Source organism: Micromesistius poutassou, assembly GCF_964030765.1.
Source record: "Micromesistius poutassou genome assembly, chromosome: 2".
Taxonomy (NCBI): Eukaryota; Metazoa; Chordata; class Actinopteri; order Gadiformes; family Gadidae; genus Micromesistius; species Micromesistius poutassou.
The window spans coordinates 274,056-297,850 of NC_140272.1; the positions used below are offsets into that span (position 1 = coordinate 274,056).

Consider the following 23,795-nt stretch of genomic DNA (forward strand, 5'->3'; position numbering starts at 1 on the left):
CTTCACTTTATCTTTAGCAGAGATACTGGACTTTGGAGAGAGAGAGAGAGAGAGAGAGAGAGACAGAGGGAGAGTACCGTCGCTCTGATTGGTCAGGGCCATCAGGAGGGGCGTGTTCTCGGCCGGCTCGTCGTAGGCCTCGATGGAGTAGATGTGTTCGTAGTCCGGGTCGTTGGTGTTCACCACCATGCGGACCTCCCGGTCTGGGGGGACAGAGAGAGGGGTACCGGACCAGGTCTACACCGGACCAGGTCTACACCGGACCAGGTCTACACCGGACCAGGTCTGGTACCAGACCAGGTCTACACCGGACCGGGTCTACACCAGACCAGGTCTACACCGGACCAGGTCTGGTACCAGACCAGGTCTACACCGGACCAGGTCTTCAGCAGACCAGGTCTTCAGCAGACCAGGTCTACACCGGACCAGGCCGGGTACCGGACCAGGTCTACATCAGACCGGGTCTACACCAGACCGGGTCTACACCAGACCGGGTCTACACCAGACCGGGTCTACACCAGACCGGGTCTACCACCAGACCGGGTCTACCACCAGACCGGGTCTACACCAGACCGGGTCTACCACCAGACCGGGTCTACCACCAGACCGGGTCTACCACCAGACCGGGTTTTACCAGGCCGAGTGTGCCCCGGCGTGGACCCGGGGCGGCAGACCCTCATGTGGAGCTGGGGGGTCGCGGCGCTGACAGAGTCCTCTGTTTTCTAGCTCAGAAAACCACCAGGTTAGGGTTAGGTTCAGAGGGTTCTGTCCGGGGTTAGGGGACAGTTAGGGGTAGGGGGGGCATGGGCGGGCATGGGGGGGGGCATGGGGGCGGGCATGGGCAGGCATGGGGGGCCCGCAGAGGGACTCACCGTCCTCCACCGTCCTGGCCAGGTGCTCAGGGGCGGGCCGGGACCGGACCCCAGGTCGGGTCTGAGGTTCTGAGACTAGACCTGAGAGAGAGCCAGGCGGGGGGGGGGGGGGGGACACACAGGGAGGGGGCACCAGGGGGGAGGGGGGTACAGGAATCAACAGGGTTAGGGTTAGTGACGTGCAACAAAGAACCAGAGGAACAGAAAACCTTCAATCTTAAAGACATGGAGACCCCCAGACCCCCAGATCTGTAGACCCCCAGACCCCCAGACCCCCAGACCTGTAGACCCCCAGACCTGTAGACCCCCAGATCTGTAGACCCCCAGATCTGTAGACCCCCAGACCCCCAGACCTGTAGACCCCCAGACCTGTAGACCCCCAGACCCCCAGATCTGTAGACCCCCAGACCTGTAGACCCCCAGACCCCAGACCTGTAGACCCCCAGACCTGTAGACCCCCAGACCCCCAGATCTGTAGACCCCCAGGCCTATAGACCCCCAGATCTGTAGACCCCCAGACCTGTAGACCCCCAGACCTGTAGACCCCCAGACCCCAGACCTGTAGACCCCCAGACCCCCAGATCTGTAGACCCCCAGACCTGTAGACCCCCAGACCTGTAGACCCCCAGACCCCAGACCTGTAGACCCCCAGATCTGTAGACCCCCAGACCCCCAGATCTGTAGACCCCCAGACCTGTAGACCCCCAGACGACAAACCCTCCCTGGTAAGCATATCTGGGATCAGTCTGTTGAGGGCTATACAGTCTGTCTATATACCGTATAATATATAATGAGTATGTCTTTGGAGAGTTTAATGGGCAATGTGGAATATAATGTTCAAATGATAATCAGAGTTAATAATAGTTCCGTAACACCAACATTACGTACGTAAAGAATTGAATTTAGCTGAGACTCCAGCCTGGAGGAAGCAGTACTGCAGGACTCAACGTGTGGTTACTACCTGAAGACTGCTGCTAATGAGGTCCTTTCTAGACAGCACAAAGCACTCAGCGTCTGGGACGTTGATCCAGCACATCCTATTTGTATTTAAATGACACCGAATGCTAATTCCATGGGAGAGAACTGCATTTGTGCAGCTAAAAGAAAAACATAAAGAAGGTTCCTGTTGGTTTCCTCCTCCTCCACTCCTCCTCTCCCCCTCCTCCTCCTCCTCCTCTCCCCCTCATCCTCCTCCTCCTCCTCCACTCCTCCTCCCCTCCTCCTCTCCCCCTCCTCCTCCTCCACTCCTCCTCTCCCCCTCCTCCTCCTCCACTCCTCCTCTCCCCCTCCTCCTCCTCCTCCTCTCCCCCTCCTCCTCCTCCACTCCTCCTCTCCCCCTCCTCCCTCCCTCCTCCCCTCCCGTTGAGCTGTAGATGCACTAACGTAAGAATGACTCATGCTAATTATTGCCCTTGTGTACCAAGCCCCTCCTGCACACACCACCACCACCACCACCACCACCACCACCACCACCCATCTGCTGGCCTTCTTCTCACTCACCTCCACACGCTGAGGGGGCGGCGTAGATGGACAGGAAGACAGTGGAGGGAAGGAGACAAAAGAGAAATGAAGGAAAGGTCAGTCTGTGAGGCAGCACGAGGGCTTGTACTTGATGGTAGCCTCGCTGTGTGATTGATTACAGGCGACTGCGTCGCCAGCTGGTGACTGAAATGTGACGTCTCGCTCCGAGTTCAACGTGTGCAAAAATGAAACGGCGTTTAACCACGGGCACGGCGGGACCCACCGCAGTGCTGACTCATCACCAGCCGGACGTAGTCTCTGATGTCGTCCTCCTGGAGGGGCGGGACGAGAGCCAAGAGTCTTCATACCAACTCATCCATGGTGGTGTGTGAGTGGCATGTCTGAGTATGTGTGTGTGTGTGTGTGTGTTTGTGTGTGCATGTGTGAGTGTACATCTGAGTGTGTGTGTGTGTGTGTGTTTGCGTAGATCTGAGTGTGTGTGTGTGTGTGTGTGCGTGTAGATCAGAGTGTGTTTGTGTGTGCATGCATACAGGTAGATCTGAGTAGTTTGTTTCCAGTAGTGTGTGTGTGTGTGTGTTTCTGTATGTATGTGTGTGTGTAGATGTGTGTGTAGATCTGAATGTGTGTAGATCTGAGTTTGTGTGTGTGTAGATCTAAGTGTGTGTCTCTGACTACTGACCGTCAAGCCCTGGTCTCCTCTGTCTCCCTTCATGCCATCTGGACCCAACTCTCCCTGCAGCACAAGGTAGCAGGCATCAGCACACACACACACACACACACACACACACACACACACACAATACATTAACACCGGTGACACCACCGTCATGGAGCCAGGGGGTCTGAAACGTGGCCAATAGCCCCCCGAGGGCATTAAGAGCCATCAGCCGCCCCCCTGGACCCCCCCTCCCACCGCACAACAGAACCTCCTGATGAGGCTCTCCTCTCTAACCCTCTCTCCTCTCTCCTACTCTCCTGATGAGGGGTCGAGGCTCTGCTGAACTGGACGCTTTCAGGAGAGACTGGAGGATCTGGTTCAGGTGTGAGGATCTGGTTCAGGTGTGAGGATCTGGTTCAGGTGAGTGTGAGGATCTGGTTCAGGTGTGAGGATCTGGTTCAGGTGTGAGGATCTGGTTCAGGTGTGAGGATCTGGTTCAGGTGAGTGTGAGGATCTGGTTCAGGTGAGTGTGAGGATCTGGTTCAGGTGTGAGGATCTGGTTCAGGTGAGTGTGAGGATCTGGTTCAGGTGTGGGGGGTCTCATTAGGTGCGTTTGGACCCACCTGCTGCCCCCGGACTCCTGGAATGCCGGGGACCCCGCGGGGCCCCATCATGGCGGGGCCGATTGGCCCTCTCTCTCCCTGCAGAGGAACGCACAAACCATGGCCACTGGGTTACGGGAGGAACACACAATACACCACGGACATGGACACACACATTTCTGATAGCACCAATGAGGCCCGAGAGAATCACCTTCTGTCCCTGGAGCCCTTCGGGGCCCTTGGACCCACTGGGGCCCTGGGTTCCGGTCAGGCCAGCGGCCCCGTCGACGCCCCGGGGGCCGGTGGGGCCCGGGGTCCCGGGGGGGCCCTGAGTCAGCACAGACACGGAGGGTTAAAGTCCAGCACAAGGACAGGAAGCAGAGGTGATGCAGTGTGCTGGAGAGTCTGCAGGCCTCACCCGTTCACCCTTCTCTCCTTGGCTTCCTTTGCTCCCCACCACTCCATCGAATCCACGGTCCCCCTGGAAACACGGGAGCATCAAGCCTCAACACCTTCTACTACTGGAACCAACCACCTGGTCCTGGTGACCAGCGGCCACACTGCGCCTCAACACCTTCTACTACTGGAACCAACCACCTGGTCCTGGTGACCAGCGGCCACACTGCGCCTCAACACCTTCTACTACTGGAACCAACCACCTGGTCCTGGTGACCAGCGGCCACACTGCGCCTCAACACCTTCTACTACTGGGACCGGGACCACTGAGGGCTGGCCTGGTCCTGGTGACCGCAGCACCGCACCGTACCGTACCGTACCGTACCGCACCGTACCTTGGGGCCGATCAGTCCCTCCTTCCCCGGGCTCCCTGTGGTCCCTGAAGGGCCGGCGTCCCCCTGCAAGCAGACTCAGGGCTTCAACATGTGATGGAGCGCGTGATGCTGCTGTGATGTGAGGCTAACATGGAGCATGTGACGCTAACATGGAGCATGTGATGCTAACATGGAGCATGTGACGCTAACATGGAGCATGTGACGCTAACATGGAGCATGTGACGCTGACATGGAGCATGTGAGGCTAACATGGAGCATGTGATGCTGACATGGAGCATGTGACGCTAACATGGAGCATGTGATCCTGCGGCGTTGTGCTACAGGCTGCGTCTCCTACCTTCTCTCCCCCCCGCCCCGGGAGGCCAGTCCGCCCGTGCACCCCCCCGTCACCCTGAGAGATGAACACGGATCATTAGACATAGGTTAATTAACATGCTAGGATAATGAGCATGTTATGTTAGGTTAATTGACATGTTAGGTTAATTAAACTTCTAGAGTGCACCGCTGGGAGTTCAACAGTGGCGCTCAGCGTGCGGCCTATGTACACTATGTCCTATGTACACTATGTCCTATGTACACTATGTCCTATGTACACTATGTCCTATGTACACTATGTCCTATGTACACTATGTCCTATGTACACTATGTCCTATGTACACTATGTCCTATGTACACTATGTCCTATGTACACTATGTCCTATGTACAGCGTCTCCACCGCTGTCTGTGGAGCTCAGTGGACCCATGGCCCCGCGGCTGAGAGCTGATGGATTACAGAATCTCATCATGTCAACATTCCTCCCTCCTCCCCCGCCGCCTCACTCACCCTGGGGTCTCTCCCCCCTCCATGTATCTCCCCCTTCCTCTCTCCCTCCCATTCCCTGTCTCCCTCCCCCTCCCTGTCTCCCTCCCCCTCCCTGTCTCTCCCCCTCTCTCACCCTCCCTGTCTCTCTCACCCTCCCTGTCTCCCTCCCCCTCCCTGTCTCTCCCCCTCTCTCACCCTCCCTGTCTCTCTCCCTCTCTGTCTCTCCCCCTCTCTCACCCTCCCTGTCTCTCTCCCCCTCCCCGTCTCTCTCCCTCTCTGTCTCTCTCCCCCTCCCTGTCTCCCTCCCCCGTCTCTCTCCCTCTCTGTCTCTCTCCCCCTCCCTGTTTCTCCCCCTCCCTGTCTCACCTTCTCTCCCTTGGCACCATCCGCACCACAGGATCCCTTGGGCCCACGGTCGCCCTGGAAACGCAAGATAGTCACATGACACAGAGACACATGGTTGTGACTCAGAGGACAGAAAATACACCAAACCTGCAATTGAGCCCAGCAGGGCTTTCTATAGCCCCCCCTCACCCACCCTCACCCACCCACACACACACTGCTCCCAGGAATACTCATCACCTTGTGAGTCATCACCCTCACTGCCATTAGTTGTAAAGCATCAGTGGACAGAAAAGGCTTTCACAATGTGGACAGAACAGAGGGAGGAGAGGAAACTCTGGAACAGGCTGCTGGAACACACAAGATCTTCTCTGGAGGATCTCTTCTCTCTGGAGGATCTCTTCTGTCTGGAGTGACCAGGCTGTGACCTGTCTCTCCCAGTTCAACATCAAACAGGAAGGAACACCATTCACTCACACACACACAGAAAGATGCACAGGCAGACACACACTACACACATACAAACACACATACACTAATCCACACACACACACACACACACACACACACACACACACACCAACACTAGCATGCACAGACAAACACACACTAGGGATGTGAATAACTCAAATTTTTCATGGTCGAATAATCAGTGGGTGGTATGAACGAATAATTGATTATTCGATGTGTGCCGACATTCACAAAGGCAGCCATGGATCATCGGCAAGAAATCACTTAATATCTTAAACGCAAAAAAACAAACTTTAACAGTGATCAGTGTTTGTGTTGTATGCATATATATTAATATTTATGCTTGTGTATTGTGTATATTGTTTTTCTGTACATGATTAATAATAATAAAAAATGTTAACGGTCCAAATGTTAAAAATCGGCTTTGACCCTCGGGAACGAATAATCGAATAATCAAATATTCTGACCCATCCCTAACACACACACATTAAAATACCTTTATTCCTCGAGTTCCAGTTAATCCGATCTCTCCCTTCTCCCCTCGGAACCCGGACAGTCCGTCCTTCCCTGGGGAACCCTGAGAGAACCAATCACATCAGCTGTCTCAAAGAACAGACCAATCACATCAGCTGTCTCAAAGAACAGACCAATCACATCAGCTGTCTCAAAGAACAGACCAATCACATCAGCTGTCTCAAAGAACAGACCAATCACATCAGCTCTCTCTAACAACAGGACGAAGAAGAGGATGAGTACGAAGAGGATGAGGAGGGAAAGAGGAGGAAGATGGACTCACCGATTCTCCAGGCACCCCGTGGAGCCCAGCCTCTCCCTGGAGGAGTGAGACAGAGAGAGAGACCTTTTCACTCTATATTCACACTTTGCATTAATGTGTTTTTCCGTTTTTCTGTGTGTGTGTGTGTGTGTGTGTGTGTGTGTGTGTGTGTGTGTGTATGTGTGTGTGTGTGTGCGCTTACCTTTTGCCCCCCGGGGCCCCGGGCCCCCTGGAAACCCGTGGACCCCCTCTCTCCAGGCTCCCCCCGCAGACCCTGAGGAACACACACACACACACACACACACACACACACACACACACACACACACACACACACACACACACACACACACACACACACACACACACACACGAGCTTTATCTCTGGAAACACCTCTAAGGGGCGTGGCCTGGACGGAGGTGGGCCCCTGGCTCACCTGCTCCCCCGACGGCCCCTCCTGGCCCTTCAGGCCCTTCTCGCCCTGCAGCCCTTTGGCCCCGCGGTCGCCCTGCAGGACAGAGGAACACAGAGTCACATGGGGGTGTGGTGGGGGTGTGGTGGGGGTGTGGTGGGGGTGTGGTCAGGGTGTGGTGGGGTGTGGTGGGGGTGTGGTCAGGGTGTGATGGGGTGTGGTGGGGGCTGATGGGGGTGTGATGGGGTGTGGTGGGGGTGTGGTCGCGGGGTGTGATGGGGTGTGGTGGGGGTGTGGTGGGGGTGTGGTGGGGGTGTGATGGGGGTGTGGTCAGGGTGTGGTGGGGGTGTGGTGGGGGTGTGGTCGCGGGGTGATAGGGGTGTGGTGGGGTGTGGTGGGGGCTGATGGGGGTGTGATGGGGTGTGGTGGGGGTCTGGTGGGTTCACTGACCAGCTCTCCTTTGTTGCCCTTGTCTCCGGAGGGTCCCCCCACCAGCAGAGTGTCCCCCTGTGGAGGGAAACAAACGACATTAGCAGCAGCAGCTGCAGCACCTGAATCTTGCTCCCATAGCCTGATCATCACCACCGTCTTCTCAGTCACAGGAGGGAATCTTCACACACACACACACACACACACACACACACACACACACACACACACACACACACACACACACACACACACACACACACACACACACACACACACACACACACACACACACAGCTTGCAGGGTTGTGTGGTTGTTGTGGTCCTACCTTCTCTCCTTTGTCTCCTTGTGGTCCCAAGTCTCCCTGTTATAAAGTGAAAGCGAGACAGTTCATTCCTGCATGTCGATCACATCGATGTCAAAACATGAGCCCCATCACCGGGGGGATGTTGTAAACGGGCTGAAGGTCACGGTTACCTTGTCTCCTCGGTCGCCACGGCTACCAGCAGGACCCTAAGGGACCAAATGTTCCATCATCAAGCAGCCACCTCATGACACCTGGGGGATACACCTGAACAACCTTAACTCAACCTTAACCTTATCTCAGAGCAGCGGGTACTGGTGAGCCCCTCCATAAAGGTTTATGACTGCCTTTAAACCAGTTCAGTTCCAGTACTAAGCTATGATCCAGAACCTTCTGGTTCCATGTGGGTCCTCCAGGAGGAGGATTCATCAGATACTGACCGTGGGCCCGCGCTCTCCGTTCTCGCCCGCCCGGCCCTCTTCACCCTGCGACCCCAGAACACAGCGTCAGCATCAGGCACATTCAGGACGGAGCTTCACCTCCAACAGACCGGGACCTGACAGCACTCACCCTGGTGCCGGGGGTCCCCCTCTCTCCTCTCAGCCCTGGGACCCCAACTCCAACCTCCCCCTGTGGAGGAGAAGAGGAGCGTTACACACCGCTGGGCAGCAGGGGCGTGTCCTGCTACAGGGAGAGAGAGGTTGTGATGGAGGTTGTGATGGAGGTTGTGGTGGAGGTTGTGATGGAGGTTGTGATGGAGGTTGTGATGGAGGTTGTGATGGAGGTTGTGATGGGGGTTGTGATGGAGGTTGTGATGGAGGTTGTGATGGAGGTTGTGATGGGGGTTGTGGTGGAGGTTGTGATGGAGGTTGTGATGGAGGTTGTGATGGAGGTTGTGATGGGGGTTGTGGTGGAGGTTGTGATGGGGGTTGTGGTGGAGGTTGTGATGGAGGTTGTGATGGAGGTTGTGATGGAGGTTGTGGTGGAGGTTGTGATGGAGGTTGTGATGGAGGTTGTGATGGAGGTTGTGATGGGGGTTGTGGTGGAGGTTGTGATGGAGGTTGTGATGGAGGTTGTGATGGGGGTTGTGGTGGAGGTTGTGATGGAGGTTGTGATGGAGGTTGTGATGGAGGTTGTGATGGAGGTTGTGATGGGGGTTGTGGTGGAGGTTGTGATGGAGGTTGTGATGGAGGTTGAGATGGAGGTTGTGATGGGGGTTGTGGTGGAGGTTGTGATGGAGGTTGTGGTGGAGGTTGTGATGGAGGTTGTGATGGAGGTTGTGGTGGAGGTTGTGATGGAGGTTGTGATGGAGGTTGTGATGGGGGTTGTGGTGGAGGTTGTGATGGAGGTTGTGATGGAGGTTGTGATGGAGGTTGTGATGGGGGTTGTGGTGGAGGTTGTGATGGAGGTTGTGGTGGAGGTTGTGATGGAGGTTGTGATGGAGGTTGTGATGGAGGATGTGATGGAGGTTGTGATGGAGGTTGTGGTGGAGGTTGTGATGGAGGTTGTGGTGGAGGTTGTGGTGGAGGTTGTGGTGGAGGATGTGATGGAGGTTGTGATGGGGGTTGTGGTGGAGGTTGTGATGGAGGTTGTGATGGAGGTTGTGATGGAGGTTGTGATGGGGGTTGTGGTGGAGGTTGTGATGGAGGTTGTGGTGGAGGTTGTGATGGAGGTTGTGATGGAGGTTGTGATGGAGGATGTGATGGAGGTTGTGATGGAGGTTGTGGTGGAGGTTGTGATGGAGGTTGTGGTGGAGGTTGTGGTGGAGGTTGTGGTGGAGGATGTGATGGAGGTTGTGATGGAGGTTGTGATGGAGGTTGTGATGGGGGTTGTGATGGAGGATGTGATGGAGGTTGTGATGGAGGTTGTGGTGGAGGTTGTGGTGGAGGTTGTGATGGGGGTTGTGATGGAGGACCTGATGGGGGTTGTGATGGAGGTTGTGATGGAGGTTGTGATGGGGGTTGTGATGGGGGTTGTGATGGGGGTTGTGATGGGGGTTGTGATGGAGGTTGTGGTGGAGGTTGTGATGGAGGTTGTGATGGAGGATGTGATGGAGGTTGTGATGGGGGTTGTGATGGAGGTTGTGATGGAGGTTGTGATGGAGGTTGTGATGGGGGTTGTGATGTGGGTTGTGATGGAGGTTGTGGTGGAGGTTGTGATGGAGGTTGTGATGGAGGTTGTGATGGAGGTTGTGATGGGGGTTGTGATGGAGGATGTGATGGGGGTTGTGATGGAGGTTGTGATGGAGGTTGTGATGGAGGATGTGATGGAGGTTGTGATGGAGGTTGTGATGGAGGTTGTGATGGAGGTTGTGATGGAGGTTGTGGTGGAGGTTGTGATGGAGGTTGTGATGGAGGTTGTGATGGAGGTTGTGGTGGAGGTTGTGATGGAGGTTGTGGTGGAGGTTGTGGTGGAGGTTGTGATGGAGGTTGTGATGGAGGTTGTGATGGAGGTTGTGATGGATTATTGAGGGTTTGAGCTCACCTTGTCTCCTTTTCCTCCATCAATACCTGGCGCGCCCTAGAAAACACAAAGAAATGTACAACATTAACCCCACCCTCCGTGTCTACTGAAGACACAGTTCAGGATCTGGCGGTGGGGGTCACCAGCCCCTGGCCCACTGCCCCACTACACCGTCCCCACTGATTCATTTATAGCTTCTGCCTCTTGACGGTAGGAGTGAGAGGGTGAACTCACCGCTGGCCCTAGGGGCCCGGCCGGACCGGGGGCCCCCGCAGTACCGACCCGCCCTGAGAACCCGGGGAGACCCTGTAGACAACAGAGAGGAGAGAGATGAAGATACACGTATGAAGCTCTTCATCACTCTGACACCCAGCAGACAGCGCCATGTGGGAGGAGGCTCTGAGGTCGAGACCCACCCGCTCCCCAGGGGCTCCGGGGGAGCCCGGCTCCCCAACCTCTCCTCTCAGGCCGGCCAGGCCCGCGTTGCCCACCAGACCTCTGGCCCCCGGGGGCCCGGCGGGGCCAGGAAGACCTGGATCTCCCTGAAACAAGAGGCAGCTGTTAATCGACACAGCCCTAAAAGACCAAATCTGAAGCATGTGACACACTATCCGGAGGAATCTGTGTGTCTGTTAAATGTGTATGTGGGATGTTGTGTTGCATGTTGACCTTTAACCCCTGAGGTCCGTGCTGGCCCGAGGGTCCGGCCAGACCCACGCCCTTATCTCCCTGCAACACAAGGGACACGTCTGTTCATCAGGCGGTGGGGCGGTGGGGTAAACAGAGTTAATGGGTAGAATCCAGGGGTCCCCAATGAGGGGAATGAGGGCTAGTCGAGTCTCTGATGGACTTCTGGACGTTTGGCGCCCAAGTCTCACTGAGTGAAACCCTTTAGCATTGAGACGGTCTGACAGACATCTGGATTGTGTTTTTCTAGAAGTACCCGACCTCTCTAGAACTGGATGCCAGGATGGGTGTGGAACGGTGTGCTCACCTTGTCTCCTTTGGGCCCTGCTGGACCCTGGGCCCCCTGGGGGAGAGAGGAGAGGTCAGGTCAGCAGACAAACCACATCCAGCTTTTGTTTGGTTGTGAAGGTAATAACTAAAAGGTTCAGAGGAGCTGGACTAATGAAACAATAAAGATGTATTGAAGTATGATTACAGGACAACGGTGTGAAAAGCTGAGTGTGGGTGCGCAGGTGTGATATCTCGTTTTATTAGTGGAACAGATTTATAACTCATACAGCCTTTAAACAGTGAGGATATAATTAGTGTACATTTATTTAAGAAACAAGAAAATAAAAAGATGGGGTAGAACAATACGAATAAAGATTGTATCAAATGAGGTAACAGTGGAACGTAACTCAGTCAGGGCTTCTTTAACTGTCCTTCTAATGTCCATTTGCTAATGGACACTGGGGCAGACTGAAGCCTCTCTCAGTCTGCGCACAATGGGACCAAACAGGCTCTTTAAGGTCCCATTGAGGCCCAGAGAGGCCCCTGTCATGATGATAGGCCTGAGACAGGCAGGCCTCCTGTGAACTGAGGGTCTGGACTCCTGAACACTGGACTGATGGGAGGCTACAAGCTGTCCAGTTCTGCAGACTCATGCAGACTCTGTGTTTGGAGTCGTTATTACAGCTCAGACTCAGTGTCCTGGAAGTGAACCCCGGACTACATGACTAAATAACTGCACATGGTGATCACAAACCAATCTGTGGCCCTGCTGCTCCAGGGTAACTGCTCCGCTAACGGTGTCGTTATCCCAGCGTTGATACCGCCATGATTCCTCTCGTGACACCCGCTGTGTTCAAACACCTCGACACAATGTCGTCTTGTACTTCAGCTAATGCAGCCCGCCTCCACAGCTTGCGTCTTGCTGCTCCTGTTATCTTGCGGGCAAATTAAACCACCAACATTTCTTTGCGTGATAACTCCTCTGAATATTTGTGGATCTTTCAGGGATCTGACTAACTGCCTTAGCAGACAGATGGTGCAGAGTCCTGTGTTATGATTCAACAACAAACCCAGCAGCCAGTAACATCAAAGTCTGGGACTCAAACCCTTGACTGTACAAATATTGCCTGAATGACAGTGTTTACACTTGTTTGGTGTTTTAATTTTAGACAGATTTTATAATGTCAGCCAAACCTGGATGGTCTATACCCCCTCTATAACAGGCTGGCCTAGGGTACCCAACACTGAAGGCTTCCAGAGGTATCAGGTATCACAGACAGGGGTACAGCTCCCCCTCACAAGGGGAATAGCTTCCACAACTTCAGCATCCACACAGCTCAGAGGTGTGGGTGGTGAGGTATCATGTTCCTGTAACAACACCCTGTGGATGGCTGTGTGAGCAGGGACCAGGGGCGTGAAAGCATGGTGCTTCATCTGATACCTACATCTTCTCCGGGGGACCCGTCTTCTCCAGGCAACGCCTACAAGACAAAACAAAACAAAGGAATATATATAAAAGGACTGCATTTGTACAGCCCTTTTCTATCAAAGCACTTCACAATTATGGCCTAACATTCAAGCATTCATACACACATTCACCCATTCATACAGGCATTCACAGATTCATACACACATTCACACACAGAAGGCGGTGCCAACCATGCAAGTCGACATATATATTGCCGTCAGGTCAGTACTACTGGAGCAGTCGTATTGAGCAGCAGTGTTACTTACTCGGTCTCCTTTGATCCCAGCTGGGCCCTTCTCTCCTTTGTCGCCCTACACCGCAGCAAGGGGCAGGGTGGAGTTAGAGAAAGATCCCCACCCAGTGACGGTGTCAACAACACAGCGGTTAAGGGGTTGAACAGACGCACCTTAAAGCCCGGTAGACCTCGTTCTCCCGTCACCCCGGGGAGGGTGTGGCCCGTCAGCCCCTGATCCAACAACACAACATCAGCAGTCATCTAAGAACTACATTTCATACACAACTCCTGAATGCCAGCCCAGCGTTTCTGGTAGAGAACTTGATCCTGAAAGAACAATAATAATCACAGTGTTCTGCAGTGATCAGAGCAGCAGCGAGGGGTGCTGTGTGTCTATGAGGGGTTCCATTTGGCTTGTGGAGAGCCAAAGAACATCACTTCCTCATGACAAACACACAAAGGTCAGGTGAGAAGAGAGTACAGATGATATGAAGCTTTATATGAATATCTCCTTACGTCGCGTCCTTTGGGCCCCGGGGCTCCTGCCACACTCTGGAGGAGACGGGGAGACAAAGTGACATTACTAGTCATTACTAGTAAAGGAAAAGTGCACTTTACTGTGCGGTCAATGCAGGAGCTGCTCCTGAAAGCTTTCTCTTCATTAGACATCTCTGGGGCGGGCCCCTGGGCCTCAGGCAGCAGGAGGTTCTGTGTGGGCTGAGGGCCCTCAGTATCATTAAGAATACTAAGAATAATGTTGTAAAACAGGCTAACAAAGACGACAGACGAGGAGGACATAACAGCAACATAACCAGCCTCCTACAGCATCTTCCAGATGATGGAGAGGAAGAGTTTACAGCTGGACCCGCATCTATTCTCATCTCCGTTAGCTGGTGTAAATATTGGATCAGACCGTTAATAATGCAGTGCCCTTGGAGAGCTCATGACCAGCCTTGGACGCCCGAGCTGGTCTCCCTCTGCGTAAGCAGACCGCTGATGTAGAGCTCCTCTAATCAGGACACTAATGGCCGTTATTATCATCACTATCAAGACACACACACACACACACACACACACACACACACACACACACACACACACACACACACACACACACACACACACACACACACACACACACACACACACACACACACACACACACACACAAAAAGCCTGGCTACCTTCCCTGGGGGGCCGCTGTCCCCCAGCTCCCCCTTTAATCCAGTCAGTCCTGAGGGTCCGGCGATGCCCTGGGGGGGGGGGGGGGGGGAGAAGAGTTGAAGAGGAAACATAACAGAAGGCCTCGCAATATGAGTAACACACACACACACACACACACACACACACACACACACACACACACACACACACACACACACCTGTTTTCCCGGTAGTCCCGGGGTTCCTTCCTTGCCTGGTACCCCGTCCCTCCCGGGGACCCCTGGTTTACCGCCCTCGCCCTGTGGGTTAGGCACACTTCACTGTAAAGGTCAAGCCCAAAGGTCAACCTGGCTCCCAATGTTGAACAGGGTTGAGTGCAGGTTTGTCCATGCAGGTGATGCAGGTAAGGGTTGTGTGCAGTGGTATCAATGCAGTGAGGGGTGTGTGCAGTGGTATCAATGCAGTGAGGGGTGTGTGCAGTGGTGTCCGTGCAGTGAGGGGTGTGTGCAGTGGTGTCCATGCAGTGAGGGGTGTGTGCAGTGGTGTCCATGCAGTGAGGGGTGTGTGCAGTGGTGTCCATGCAGTGAGGGTTGTGTGCAGTGGTGTCCATGCAGTGAGGGTTGTGTGCAGTGGTGTCCATGCAGTGAGGGGTGTGTGCAGTGGTGTCCATGCAGTGAGGGGTGTGTGCAGTGGTGTCCATGCAGTGAGGGGTGTGTGCAGTGGTGTCCATGCAGTGAGGGGTGTGTGCAGTGGTGTCCGTGCAGTGAGGGGTGTGTGCAGTGGTGTCCATGCAGTGAGGGGTGTGTGCAGTGGTGTCCATGCAGTGAGGGGTGTGTGCAGTGGTGTCCATGCAGTGAGGGGTGTGTGCAGTGGTGTCCATGCAGTGAGGGGTGTGTGCAGTGGTGTCCGTGCAGTGAGGGGTGTGTGCAGTGGTGTCCATGCAGTGAGGGGTGTGTGCAGTGGTGTCCATGCAGTGAGGGGTGTGTGCAGTGGTGTCCATGCAGTGAGGGGTGTGTGCAGTGGTGTCCATGCAGTGAGGGGTGTGTGCAGTGGTGTCCATGCAGTGAGGGGTGTGTGCAGTGGTGTCCATGCAGTGAGGGGTGTGTGCAGTGGTGTCCATGCAGTGAGGGGTGTGTGCAGTGGTGTCCGTGCAGTGAGGGTCCTGCTCCCCACAGCGCTACTCACCACCTGGCCAGACAGCCCAGGAGGGCCTTGAGGACCCTGGAAGACGGAGACAAACACAGGGCATAAGGATCACAGGAGAGAACCCGAGGACCTTTAGCCCAGAGGGGGTCTACAGACAGGACCTTTAGCCCAGAGGGGGTCTACAGACAGGACCTTTAGCCCAGAGGGGGTCTACAGACAGGACCTTTAGCCCAGAGGGGGTCTACAGACAGCTTTAGCCCAGAGAGGCCCTTAGCTCAATGTATGGCAGCTCACCACGGCTCCTGGAAGACCGGTGGGCCCCGGCAGTCCTGTGCTCCCCTGGGCCCCGGGAGGACCCTGTAGGGACGGGAGGAGGATCTCAGGTCAGACCACCACCACATGGTACAGCTTAATACAGATGGCCGACAGATCTTTTGATTGGGAGACGTGAAGCCTTACCTGGACTCCGACCCCTGGATTTCCGTGGTTGCCCTGTCAATCACATGAAGCATGGCGTAAGGTGGACTCAAACTCATGATGGTTATTGTTAGAGATGCTCCGATCAGCATTTTTCAATCAATTGGAGCATCTCTAGTTAGCGTCAATATGAAGATCATGCTCACCTTCACTCCAGGGGGTCCCGGGGGCCCGTTGGTGCCAAGCGGACCCTAGGTCAACATCAACGGAAACATCAGTACAGCAGTGTGTGAGTGAGTGTGAGAGAGTGTGTAAGTCAGTCAGTCAGTCAGTGGGCCCTAGTTAGACGGTCTAAAACGCAGACGTCAAGGCGCAAAGTAAAAAGTACTTTGTGGGCGGTTCTACGGCGCTTTTGCTATTATGACGGCGAGATAAATGAGCTTTGCACCCGGCGCAAATCTAAAATGGGTTGGGCTGAAACCTGTAGGTGTGTTTTGGGCGTAACGTGCAATAAACCAATGAGAGTTCCACCTGCCATCCCCTTTAAGACCCAGCGCATTTCACTTGACGAGTTGATATTTTGACAGCGCGTTTTCAGTCTCCGCTGAGACAGATGCATGACCACATGAAATTCAAACTTCAAATGGCTCAGTTTATGGCCAAATAATAGGCAGAATTCACACATGGAATAGCGTTTTCTTCTCCAACTTCAGAAACACTGATTCGTCATGTAAATTGCAGCAAAGACAACTTAAAACATATATGATATGCGGACGCGGCCCTCGATGGCCGCAACTGTGGGTCTATTTAATGATATGCGGCAATACATTAACAAACATCGTTTGTTACCAGTATTGTATACATTATCGTTATCGACTTGTGTTCATAATATGCATGTGTCCCCCCATTAATATACATCACCATGGACTGTATTATGTGTTACGTGTTTAGTTTGCGTGTGTTTAGACAGATGGGTGCGCACACACACGCGCACCAAGCATCACCCGCATTCATTCATTCTTTTAAACACTCACTCGCAGTAAGACTATGTTTTCTCATGATCAAATACTCATCAATCCTAAAATTTATGGGCTTGTACACGATGTCTGTGTCAAGAAAATATGTGTTTGCTGTACGGTGTTTGCAGATGCATTGATTTACAAGTACAACTTACCTCTGTATCAGCTGTTCTTTCCCAAATCATTTAACCAACCATTTACCCTAAAATTTGATTTTGTTTTGGAAGCCTGGAATATACTTTGCTCGAATGTATTATTGTTATTATTATTATTTTAACGCATGCCATAGCCTACTATACTTCATTCATGTTCATTCATGCTGCCCTATTGAAAAAAAAATGTTTCCACAATCCACACGCTATTTCTATGCGGTTTCACACGTATGAATAATCTTTAACATCATAATATTTAAATCAGGTTAATAGTTTGCATGTTTGTGCTGTGTATAGCCTACGTGTGTGTAAGCGTAGGCTATGTTGTAGTTCCGACCTGCCATGGCACGTCAAAATAGCAACAACAACTGCGCTATCCGCTATAGACCAGGTATTTTTCAGTGGCGCAATTGCATTGGCACATTTTTTAGATCACTAAAATAGCACCAAGTATCATTTGCGCCGGAACATGCCCCTGCTTTTCGCCGACACGCCTCTCCAGGCGCAAGTGTAGTGGCGCCTGGTTGCTGCGGGGGAAAATCAGCTTTGCGCCGGGTGCAAACTAGCAACGACACATGCGTCGGTGTAGAAAGTCAATTGCGCCGGGCGCAAGATAGGGCCCAGTGTGTGTGAGTGAGTGAGTGAATAAGTGAGTGAGTGTGTCAGTCAGTCAGTGTGAGTGAGTGAGTGAGGGAGTGAGGATACTCACAGTGGGACCTCTGATCCCAGGCTCTCCTGGGTTTCCCTGTGGAGAGAGGAGAAGGCTGTGCTGTAGTCAGGCAGTAATGCTTCACGTTGGTTGAGGAGAGGGGTTGCATGCGGTGAGTAGACAGACGGCACACTTTGATCGTGGCAGATTTAAAAATGGGCTCCTCTAAACTATGTAGAGATATGTTAGACAAAAAGCTGAGTCTAGTATAAAGAGTTTCTACTTTATCTAAGTATAGACTCCCATTCCATCATCATGCCCACATCCAGGATGATTCACGTTAATCAAAGGCATGCACAGAGACAAAGGCTTTGAAAGGTTTGTGCAGGCAAGCGCAGAAGGAAATCACAAGACACATGAAGCAGATATCATAATCATCACATACTTATTGTAAGTCGCTTTGGATAAAAGCGTCTGCTAAATGCCTTAAATGTAAATGTAAATCACGTCAGCCCGCTCATCTTGGTAACACGAGGGTGACAAAAGGGTGACAAACTAACCCTCACTCTAACCCTAACCTTAACCCTAACCTAATAGACTTAGGTTAGGGTTAAGGTTAAGGTTAGGGTTACCCTACACCACCCTCACCTAAGTCTAACCTTAACCCTAACTCTAACCCTAACTATAACACTCACTCAAACTCTAACTCTAACCCAAACTCTAACCCTCACCTAACTCTAACTCTAACCCTCATCCTAACTCTAACTTTAACCCTCACCCTGGCGCTAAAAACTGAATTTGACACCGCTTGGGGAACAGGTGGTCAGGATAAATATTTCCCGAAGTCCAAATGAAGGGCAGGCAGGCAGCCAGACAATGGGGGGGGTCTCCCCAAAACAGATCTGGCGGGCTGCGCCTGATGCAGATGTTTTTATCAGTTAGTCTCTCTTGTGTGAGAGCCTCTCACACAGCAGCACAAAGCCAGCCTACAGAGCACCTACCGGTCTGCCCAGAACTCCAGGGAACCCAGGCATGCCCTAGAGAGAGAGAGAGAGCGAGAGCGAGAGCAAGAGAGAGAGAGAGAGAGAGAGAGAGAGAGAGAGAGCGAGAGAGAGAGAGAGAGAGCAAGAGAGCAAGAGAGCAAGAGAGCAAGAGAGCAAGAGAGCAAGAGAGAGAGAGAGAGAGAGAGAGAGAGAGAGAGAGAGAGAGAGAGAGAGAGAGCGAGAGCGAGAGAGAGAGAGAGAGAGAGTATGACAGTGCGACAGATGGGCGACAGGAGCAGACACAGAGGAGGAGGGGTAATGAAGACATTAGGGGAGGAGGTAAAGCGTCAGTGAGGAGCTGCCAAAGTCCGACCGTCGTGGACGTGCAGAGTGCCAGCAAGGAAGAGGAGGAAGCACAGCAGCTCCACCTGCTGGTCCAATAGCAGCCCAGCCTCCCCCCAGCTCCACCTGCTGGTCCAATAGCAGCCCAGCCTCCCCCCAGCTCCACCTGCTGGTCCAATAGCAGCCCAGCCTCCCCCCCAGCTCCACCTGCTGGTCCAATAGCAGCCCAGCCTCCCCCCAGCTCCACCTGCTGGTCCAATAGCAGCCCAGCCTCCCCCCCAGCTCCACCTGCTGGTCCAATAGCAGCCCAGCCTCCCCCCAGCTCCACCTGCTGGTCCAATAGCAGCCCAGCCTCCCCCCCACCAGCCCCCCGTCTCCAGGCTCAACACCCTGAGCCCTGGCCACTGGTTTACCGGTTTACTGGTGAACTGGTTTACTCACTGGGAGTCCTAGCGGACCAGCGGGCCCTACTGGACCCTACTCAGGGAAGAAAAAGGGGACAGCGTGAGGACTCGCTCTCACCCTCCCCCCCAGCCTTCCCTCCCCCCCCCCCCCCCCCACTCCCCCACCCCCTCCCTTCCCCTCTCCCCCCTCCTCCCGCCCTCCCTGGCTCCAGGACCTACGCCTCACACTGGGACAGCCCCTTAACTAACGCTGAGTGGTACAGTATTAGGCAGTCGGTGCTGCTGGTTGCATAACGCTAACACTCAGGTGCTGCTAGCTGTAGTATGCTAACAGTCAGGTGCTAGCTGTCAGGTGCTAGCTGTAGTATGCTAACAGTCAGGACCTTTCTACAGAACACCTCAAGATTATCACTAAGTTCAAATGTTATCACTATGAACACAAAGAATCAATGGTTAAATCACAGGATGAACTCGACAATCAAACAGTAAATACACATGTTGATATGTTAGCTATGCAACAAGACACAATACAACGACATAATAGAATCACATCATATCCAAACATCATATATCCATCTTGTTTTCTTTCGAGCATCACTGCTCCGTCAGTCCCATCTCACGTCGTTAAAGACCACCTTGCAGTCAAGAGGCAGGTGGTTACAGTACAAGAAACAGTCTAATCTTTTATAAATCGCATATCTTTTGACCAATAACGATCCTGATCCACTCACCGGCTTTCCATCCAGACCGGATTTCCCCAGCTCCCCTGAGGGTCCCTGAAATCCACACATCACAACCCGGTGTCATCTCAAAGTGAACTCAATCTGGTTATGTTATTGATAACAGCTTCTGAGCGGCTCCAGACCGCGGCGCTCACCTGAGCCCCGTCTCGCCCTCGCTCCCCGGACTCGCCCCGCTCTCCCTTATTCCCGCTGGAGCCGGCGAAACCCTGCAACGCAGTCACATGGTCCAGCTCACATCCTCTCACACCACACCAGAAACCTTCTTGTACACGTTGAGCCCTGGACCAGAGAGGGACCCAGGCCACCAGGCCAGGGGGTCCTCTGGGTCCGTCTCAGAGCTCCTTACCCGGTCCCCCTTGGCCCCTTGTGCTCCCGGGACTCCGGGCTCTCCCTTGGTCCCCGTGATTCCAGGGACCCCTCGGACCCCTGGCGCTCCGGTCACCACCGCCTCAGCCGACGTGCCCTGTGGTGGTCAGACAGGATCAGATATCTGCTGTCCTGCTGGGGGTGTGCATACAGATGGGTTGGTCCAGCCAGGACCGACGTGGACCACCGTGGCGTGAGGAGGCTTTACCTTTGGACCTGGGGGGCCGCCTGCCCCAGTCAGCCCCACCTGGCCCTGAAAGAGAAAGGCCAGGGTTGGAACGCCGCTTCTGGTGGCACTTTGCAAAATAGATCAAACCTTTAAGGAGGGAAATACTCACAGTCTCCCCTCTGTCTCCTTTCTCTGCTCTCTCACCCTAAAACACACACACACACACACACACACACACACACACACACACACACACACACACACACACACACACACACACACACACACACACACACACACGCACGTCAGCAGAGCCACTATGTCCCATGCAGAAGAACTTTAAGCATCAGGTCCGTTCTCCCACCTTCTCCCCAGGCCTCCCAGCCTCCCCCTGCTCCCCCACTCTGCCAGGAACACCAGGTATTCCAGGCTTGCCAGGCTCTCCGGCCTGTCCAGGGGGTCCTTCTGGTCCGCGCTCCCCTATGGCCCTCCCTGTGGGGCCGGTGGCCCCGGCCGGGCCCCGCTCCCCCTGGTCTCCTTTAGGGCCCTTCTCTCCCAGCGAGCCGCGGAGACCCTGGGTCAGAGAAGAACCAAGAGTCAAACGTCCATGAGAAAGACATTCACAGCCTGGTACTGTGTGATCTAGCTGTGATGTCATCAAAGAGGGCCGGTCGTAGTGATGAACAGATTTGGCTTTAGTAAAGATTTCATAGTCTGTATTCAAGCTCTTTATTCTTCTCCTACCGCAAGAGTAAAAGTCAACGGGAGTCTTTCCAACTCTATAACTTTGCAACGTGGCTGCAGGCAAGGCTGCCCAGCCAGCCCTAGTCTATTGAATTTGTTTATTGAACCTCTAGCTCAAGCAATTCGGCAGGAAGACGGACTGAAAGGCATATCCATGGAAGGTGAGGAGTACAAAGTAGGACTTTACGCAGACGACGTATTAGTCACGATCCTGGACCCGGACTCTGGCTTACCTGTACTAATGAAAATGTTAGAAACATATGGGACACATTCAGGTTATGTTCTTAATGTACACAAAACCCAGGTCTTGACATTTAACTATACTCCTCCGCAAGACTTTATTACAAGGTATAATTTTAATTGGAATTCAACTCACATAAATTACCTTGGAGTACGTCTACCTAAGGATCTCTCACAACTATTTGTTATTAATTCAGTTAATCTAAATATATACGATGACCTCACTAGATGGGCCCTCCTTCCTCTCGACTTTGGCAGTAGAATTAGATCAGTTAAAATTAATATTCTTCCCAGATTACTATATCTTTTTTTATCACTTCCAGTAGAAATCCCCCAGAACCAATTTAGAGAATGAGATAAGCATATTTCTCGATTTATTTGGAATAAAAAGAAACCAAGGGTAAGATTCCCTACCCTCCAGCTGCCGGAGGAAAGGGGAGGCATGGCACTCCCATCCTTAAGAAAATATTATTTGTCAGCTCAGTTGAGGTCTTTGGTATATTGGTGTAACCCATCCTATGTTGCCAAATGGAAAACTATGGAGTTATCTTTAACAGATTCACCAATACAATCACTGCTTGGCTTTGTTGACGGGGAGAACGAAACTATACAAGTAAAGAGTCAGTGGGTTAATCTATCACTAAAAGTATGGAGGGAAGTTGTTAAATGTTTTCAACTCCAAAGAGACATTAGACAGCTTAGATGGCCAGCCTACGACCCTGACTTCATACCAGCACTGCATGATCATAGGTATAGACAGTGGGTATATTATGGTGTTACTGCTATTTGTAAGACCACTGAAAAGGGCGAGTTTAAAAGCTTTACCAACCTATGTCAAACATACGGGCTGGGCGGACAAGACTTTTACAGATACTTGCAGCTTCGTGACTATTTTTGTAAAAAGATAAGAGGTGCTAATTTAAGAGAAATACCAACTATTGATCAAATATTTATTGATGCATATAATTCTGGAAACATCAAAGGTCTGATAAGCAAGTTGTATTGTGGCATCATATCTCTGAACAAGGACTCTACAGACTATGTGAAGGAACGATGGGAAAAAGAACTGAACATTGTAATAACTGAAGACATATGGCTGAATGCGTGGACAACACAGTTTTCCTCCACCAACTCCCGGACCTGGATGGACTTCTGTTGGAAAAACCTGATTTGTTTTTTTATCACCCCGAAACAGAAGTCTAAACAAACTGGTACCCAGCTAGGCTGCTGGAGGGACTGTGGGGACATTCTGGTCGATCATGCCCATGTCTTTTGGTCTTATTCAGACTTTCTGGAAGGAAGCGGCATCGATTATTACAAAAACATTGGGCTTCAATATCAGTGTATAAGCTAAGTAAAGATGATGCATACCTCTTAAAGATTTTGCTGGCAGCAAGTAAAAAGGCTGTCACAAAGTGCTGGCTTCAGAAAAATGCCCCTACTGTTGGTCTCTTTGTTAACACTGTTGAGCAGTTGCATCTTTTGGAAAGAATGACTTACTCCATACGACTTCAAAAGGAGTTGGGTGAACAGCGACGGGGAAAATGGTTTATTTAGCTAGTCAGACAGATTTGGCATAGACATTGCACCGTGAGCGTTTTTCTTTTACGCCTTGGAGATAGGCGAGATTGCCATGGTTAAGTGATTGTCCCATGACCTCCTGTTTATGTTTATTTTTTAATTTAATTTAATTTATTTACTTATTTTTGTGTACGTGTTTGCTGTTTTTGTTTTTTGTCCTGCATTTTTTTTTCCACAGTTTATATTGTGTGGATAATGTGAAAAAATACTTAGAAAAAAAGAAAGAAAAAAAAAGAAAAGAGGGCCGGTCGTGACCCCCAGAGGCTACTCACGTCAGCCCCCGTGGGGCCCCTGCTCCCCTGCTCCCCGGGCTCGCCCTGCTGGCCCTTCTGGGGCTTCTGGACCGGGGCGGTCACGAGGAGGTCCCTCCGGTCCACCACCACCTTCAGGTCCGACACCTGGGGGGCAGAGGGCACAAGTGAGTCTCCTGGACGGGTTCTGTATCTACAGGGTGAGGTGTTCTGTATCTACAGGGTGAGGTGTTCTGTATCTACAGGGTGAGGTGTTCTGTATCTACAGGGTGAGGTGTTCTGTATCTACAGGGTGAGGTGTTCTGTATCTACAGGGTGAGGTGTTCTGTATCTACAGGGTGAGGTGTTCTGTATCTACA

At 52.6% G+C, this 23,795-nt stretch overlaps 1 protein-coding gene across 1 annotated transcript in view; it reads right to left on the reverse strand.

Moving 5' to 3' along the window:
- The window catches only part of col7a1 (collagen, type VII, alpha 1), a 77,473-nt gene that overhangs the window by 2,835 nt on the left and 50,843 nt on the right, over nucleotides 1-23,795 (reverse strand). The window contains exons 72-114 of the mRNA XM_084464399.1: nucleotides 23,458-23,583; nucleotides 20,985-21,194; nucleotides 20,790-20,825; nucleotides 20,432-20,548; nucleotides 20,220-20,291; nucleotides 20,074-20,118; nucleotides 18,615-18,650; nucleotides 17,674-17,709; nucleotides 16,000-16,044; nucleotides 15,836-15,868; nucleotides 15,671-15,733; nucleotides 15,416-15,451; nucleotides 14,449-14,529; nucleotides 14,251-14,319; nucleotides 13,583-13,618; nucleotides 13,238-13,297; nucleotides 13,098-13,142; nucleotides 12,809-12,844; nucleotides 11,401-11,436; nucleotides 11,076-11,135; nucleotides 10,823-10,948; nucleotides 10,641-10,712; nucleotides 10,428-10,463; nucleotides 8,514-8,573; nucleotides 8,384-8,428; nucleotides 7,968-8,003; nucleotides 7,660-7,716; nucleotides 7,234-7,305; nucleotides 6,999-7,070; nucleotides 6,818-6,853; nucleotides 6,518-6,598; nucleotides 5,575-5,628; nucleotides 4,743-4,796; nucleotides 4,406-4,468; nucleotides 4,033-4,095; nucleotides 3,826-3,942; nucleotides 3,636-3,713; nucleotides 3,034-3,087; nucleotides 2,617-2,665; nucleotides 1,321-1,408; nucleotides 1,170-1,225; nucleotides 873-953; nucleotides 78-203 (exon numbers count right to left, since the gene is read on the reverse strand). Of these exons, the coding sequence (XP_084320525.1) occupies nucleotides 78-203; nucleotides 873-953; nucleotides 1,170-1,225; nucleotides 1,321-1,408; nucleotides 2,617-2,665; nucleotides 3,034-3,087; nucleotides 3,636-3,713; nucleotides 3,826-3,942; nucleotides 4,033-4,095; nucleotides 4,406-4,468; nucleotides 4,743-4,796; nucleotides 5,575-5,628; nucleotides 6,518-6,598; nucleotides 6,818-6,853; nucleotides 6,999-7,070; nucleotides 7,234-7,305; nucleotides 7,660-7,716; nucleotides 7,968-8,003; nucleotides 8,384-8,428; nucleotides 8,514-8,573; nucleotides 10,428-10,463; nucleotides 10,641-10,712; nucleotides 10,823-10,948; nucleotides 11,076-11,135; nucleotides 11,401-11,436; nucleotides 12,809-12,844; nucleotides 13,098-13,142; nucleotides 13,238-13,297; nucleotides 13,583-13,618; nucleotides 14,251-14,319; nucleotides 14,449-14,529; nucleotides 15,416-15,451; nucleotides 15,671-15,733; nucleotides 15,836-15,868; nucleotides 16,000-16,044; nucleotides 17,674-17,709; nucleotides 18,615-18,650; nucleotides 20,074-20,118; nucleotides 20,220-20,291; nucleotides 20,432-20,548; nucleotides 20,790-20,825; nucleotides 20,985-21,194; nucleotides 23,458-23,583 (2,854 nt within the window). The remainder of the gene's footprint in view (nucleotides 1-77; nucleotides 204-872; nucleotides 954-1,169; nucleotides 1,226-1,320; nucleotides 1,409-2,616; nucleotides 2,666-3,033; nucleotides 3,088-3,635; nucleotides 3,714-3,825; nucleotides 3,943-4,032; nucleotides 4,096-4,405; nucleotides 4,469-4,742; nucleotides 4,797-5,574; nucleotides 5,629-6,517; nucleotides 6,599-6,817; nucleotides 6,854-6,998; nucleotides 7,071-7,233; nucleotides 7,306-7,659; nucleotides 7,717-7,967; nucleotides 8,004-8,383; nucleotides 8,429-8,513; nucleotides 8,574-10,427; nucleotides 10,464-10,640; nucleotides 10,713-10,822; nucleotides 10,949-11,075; nucleotides 11,136-11,400; nucleotides 11,437-12,808; nucleotides 12,845-13,097; nucleotides 13,143-13,237; nucleotides 13,298-13,582; nucleotides 13,619-14,250; nucleotides 14,320-14,448; nucleotides 14,530-15,415; nucleotides 15,452-15,670; nucleotides 15,734-15,835; nucleotides 15,869-15,999; nucleotides 16,045-17,673; nucleotides 17,710-18,614; nucleotides 18,651-20,073; nucleotides 20,119-20,219; nucleotides 20,292-20,431; nucleotides 20,549-20,789; nucleotides 20,826-20,984; nucleotides 21,195-23,457; nucleotides 23,584-23,795) is intronic.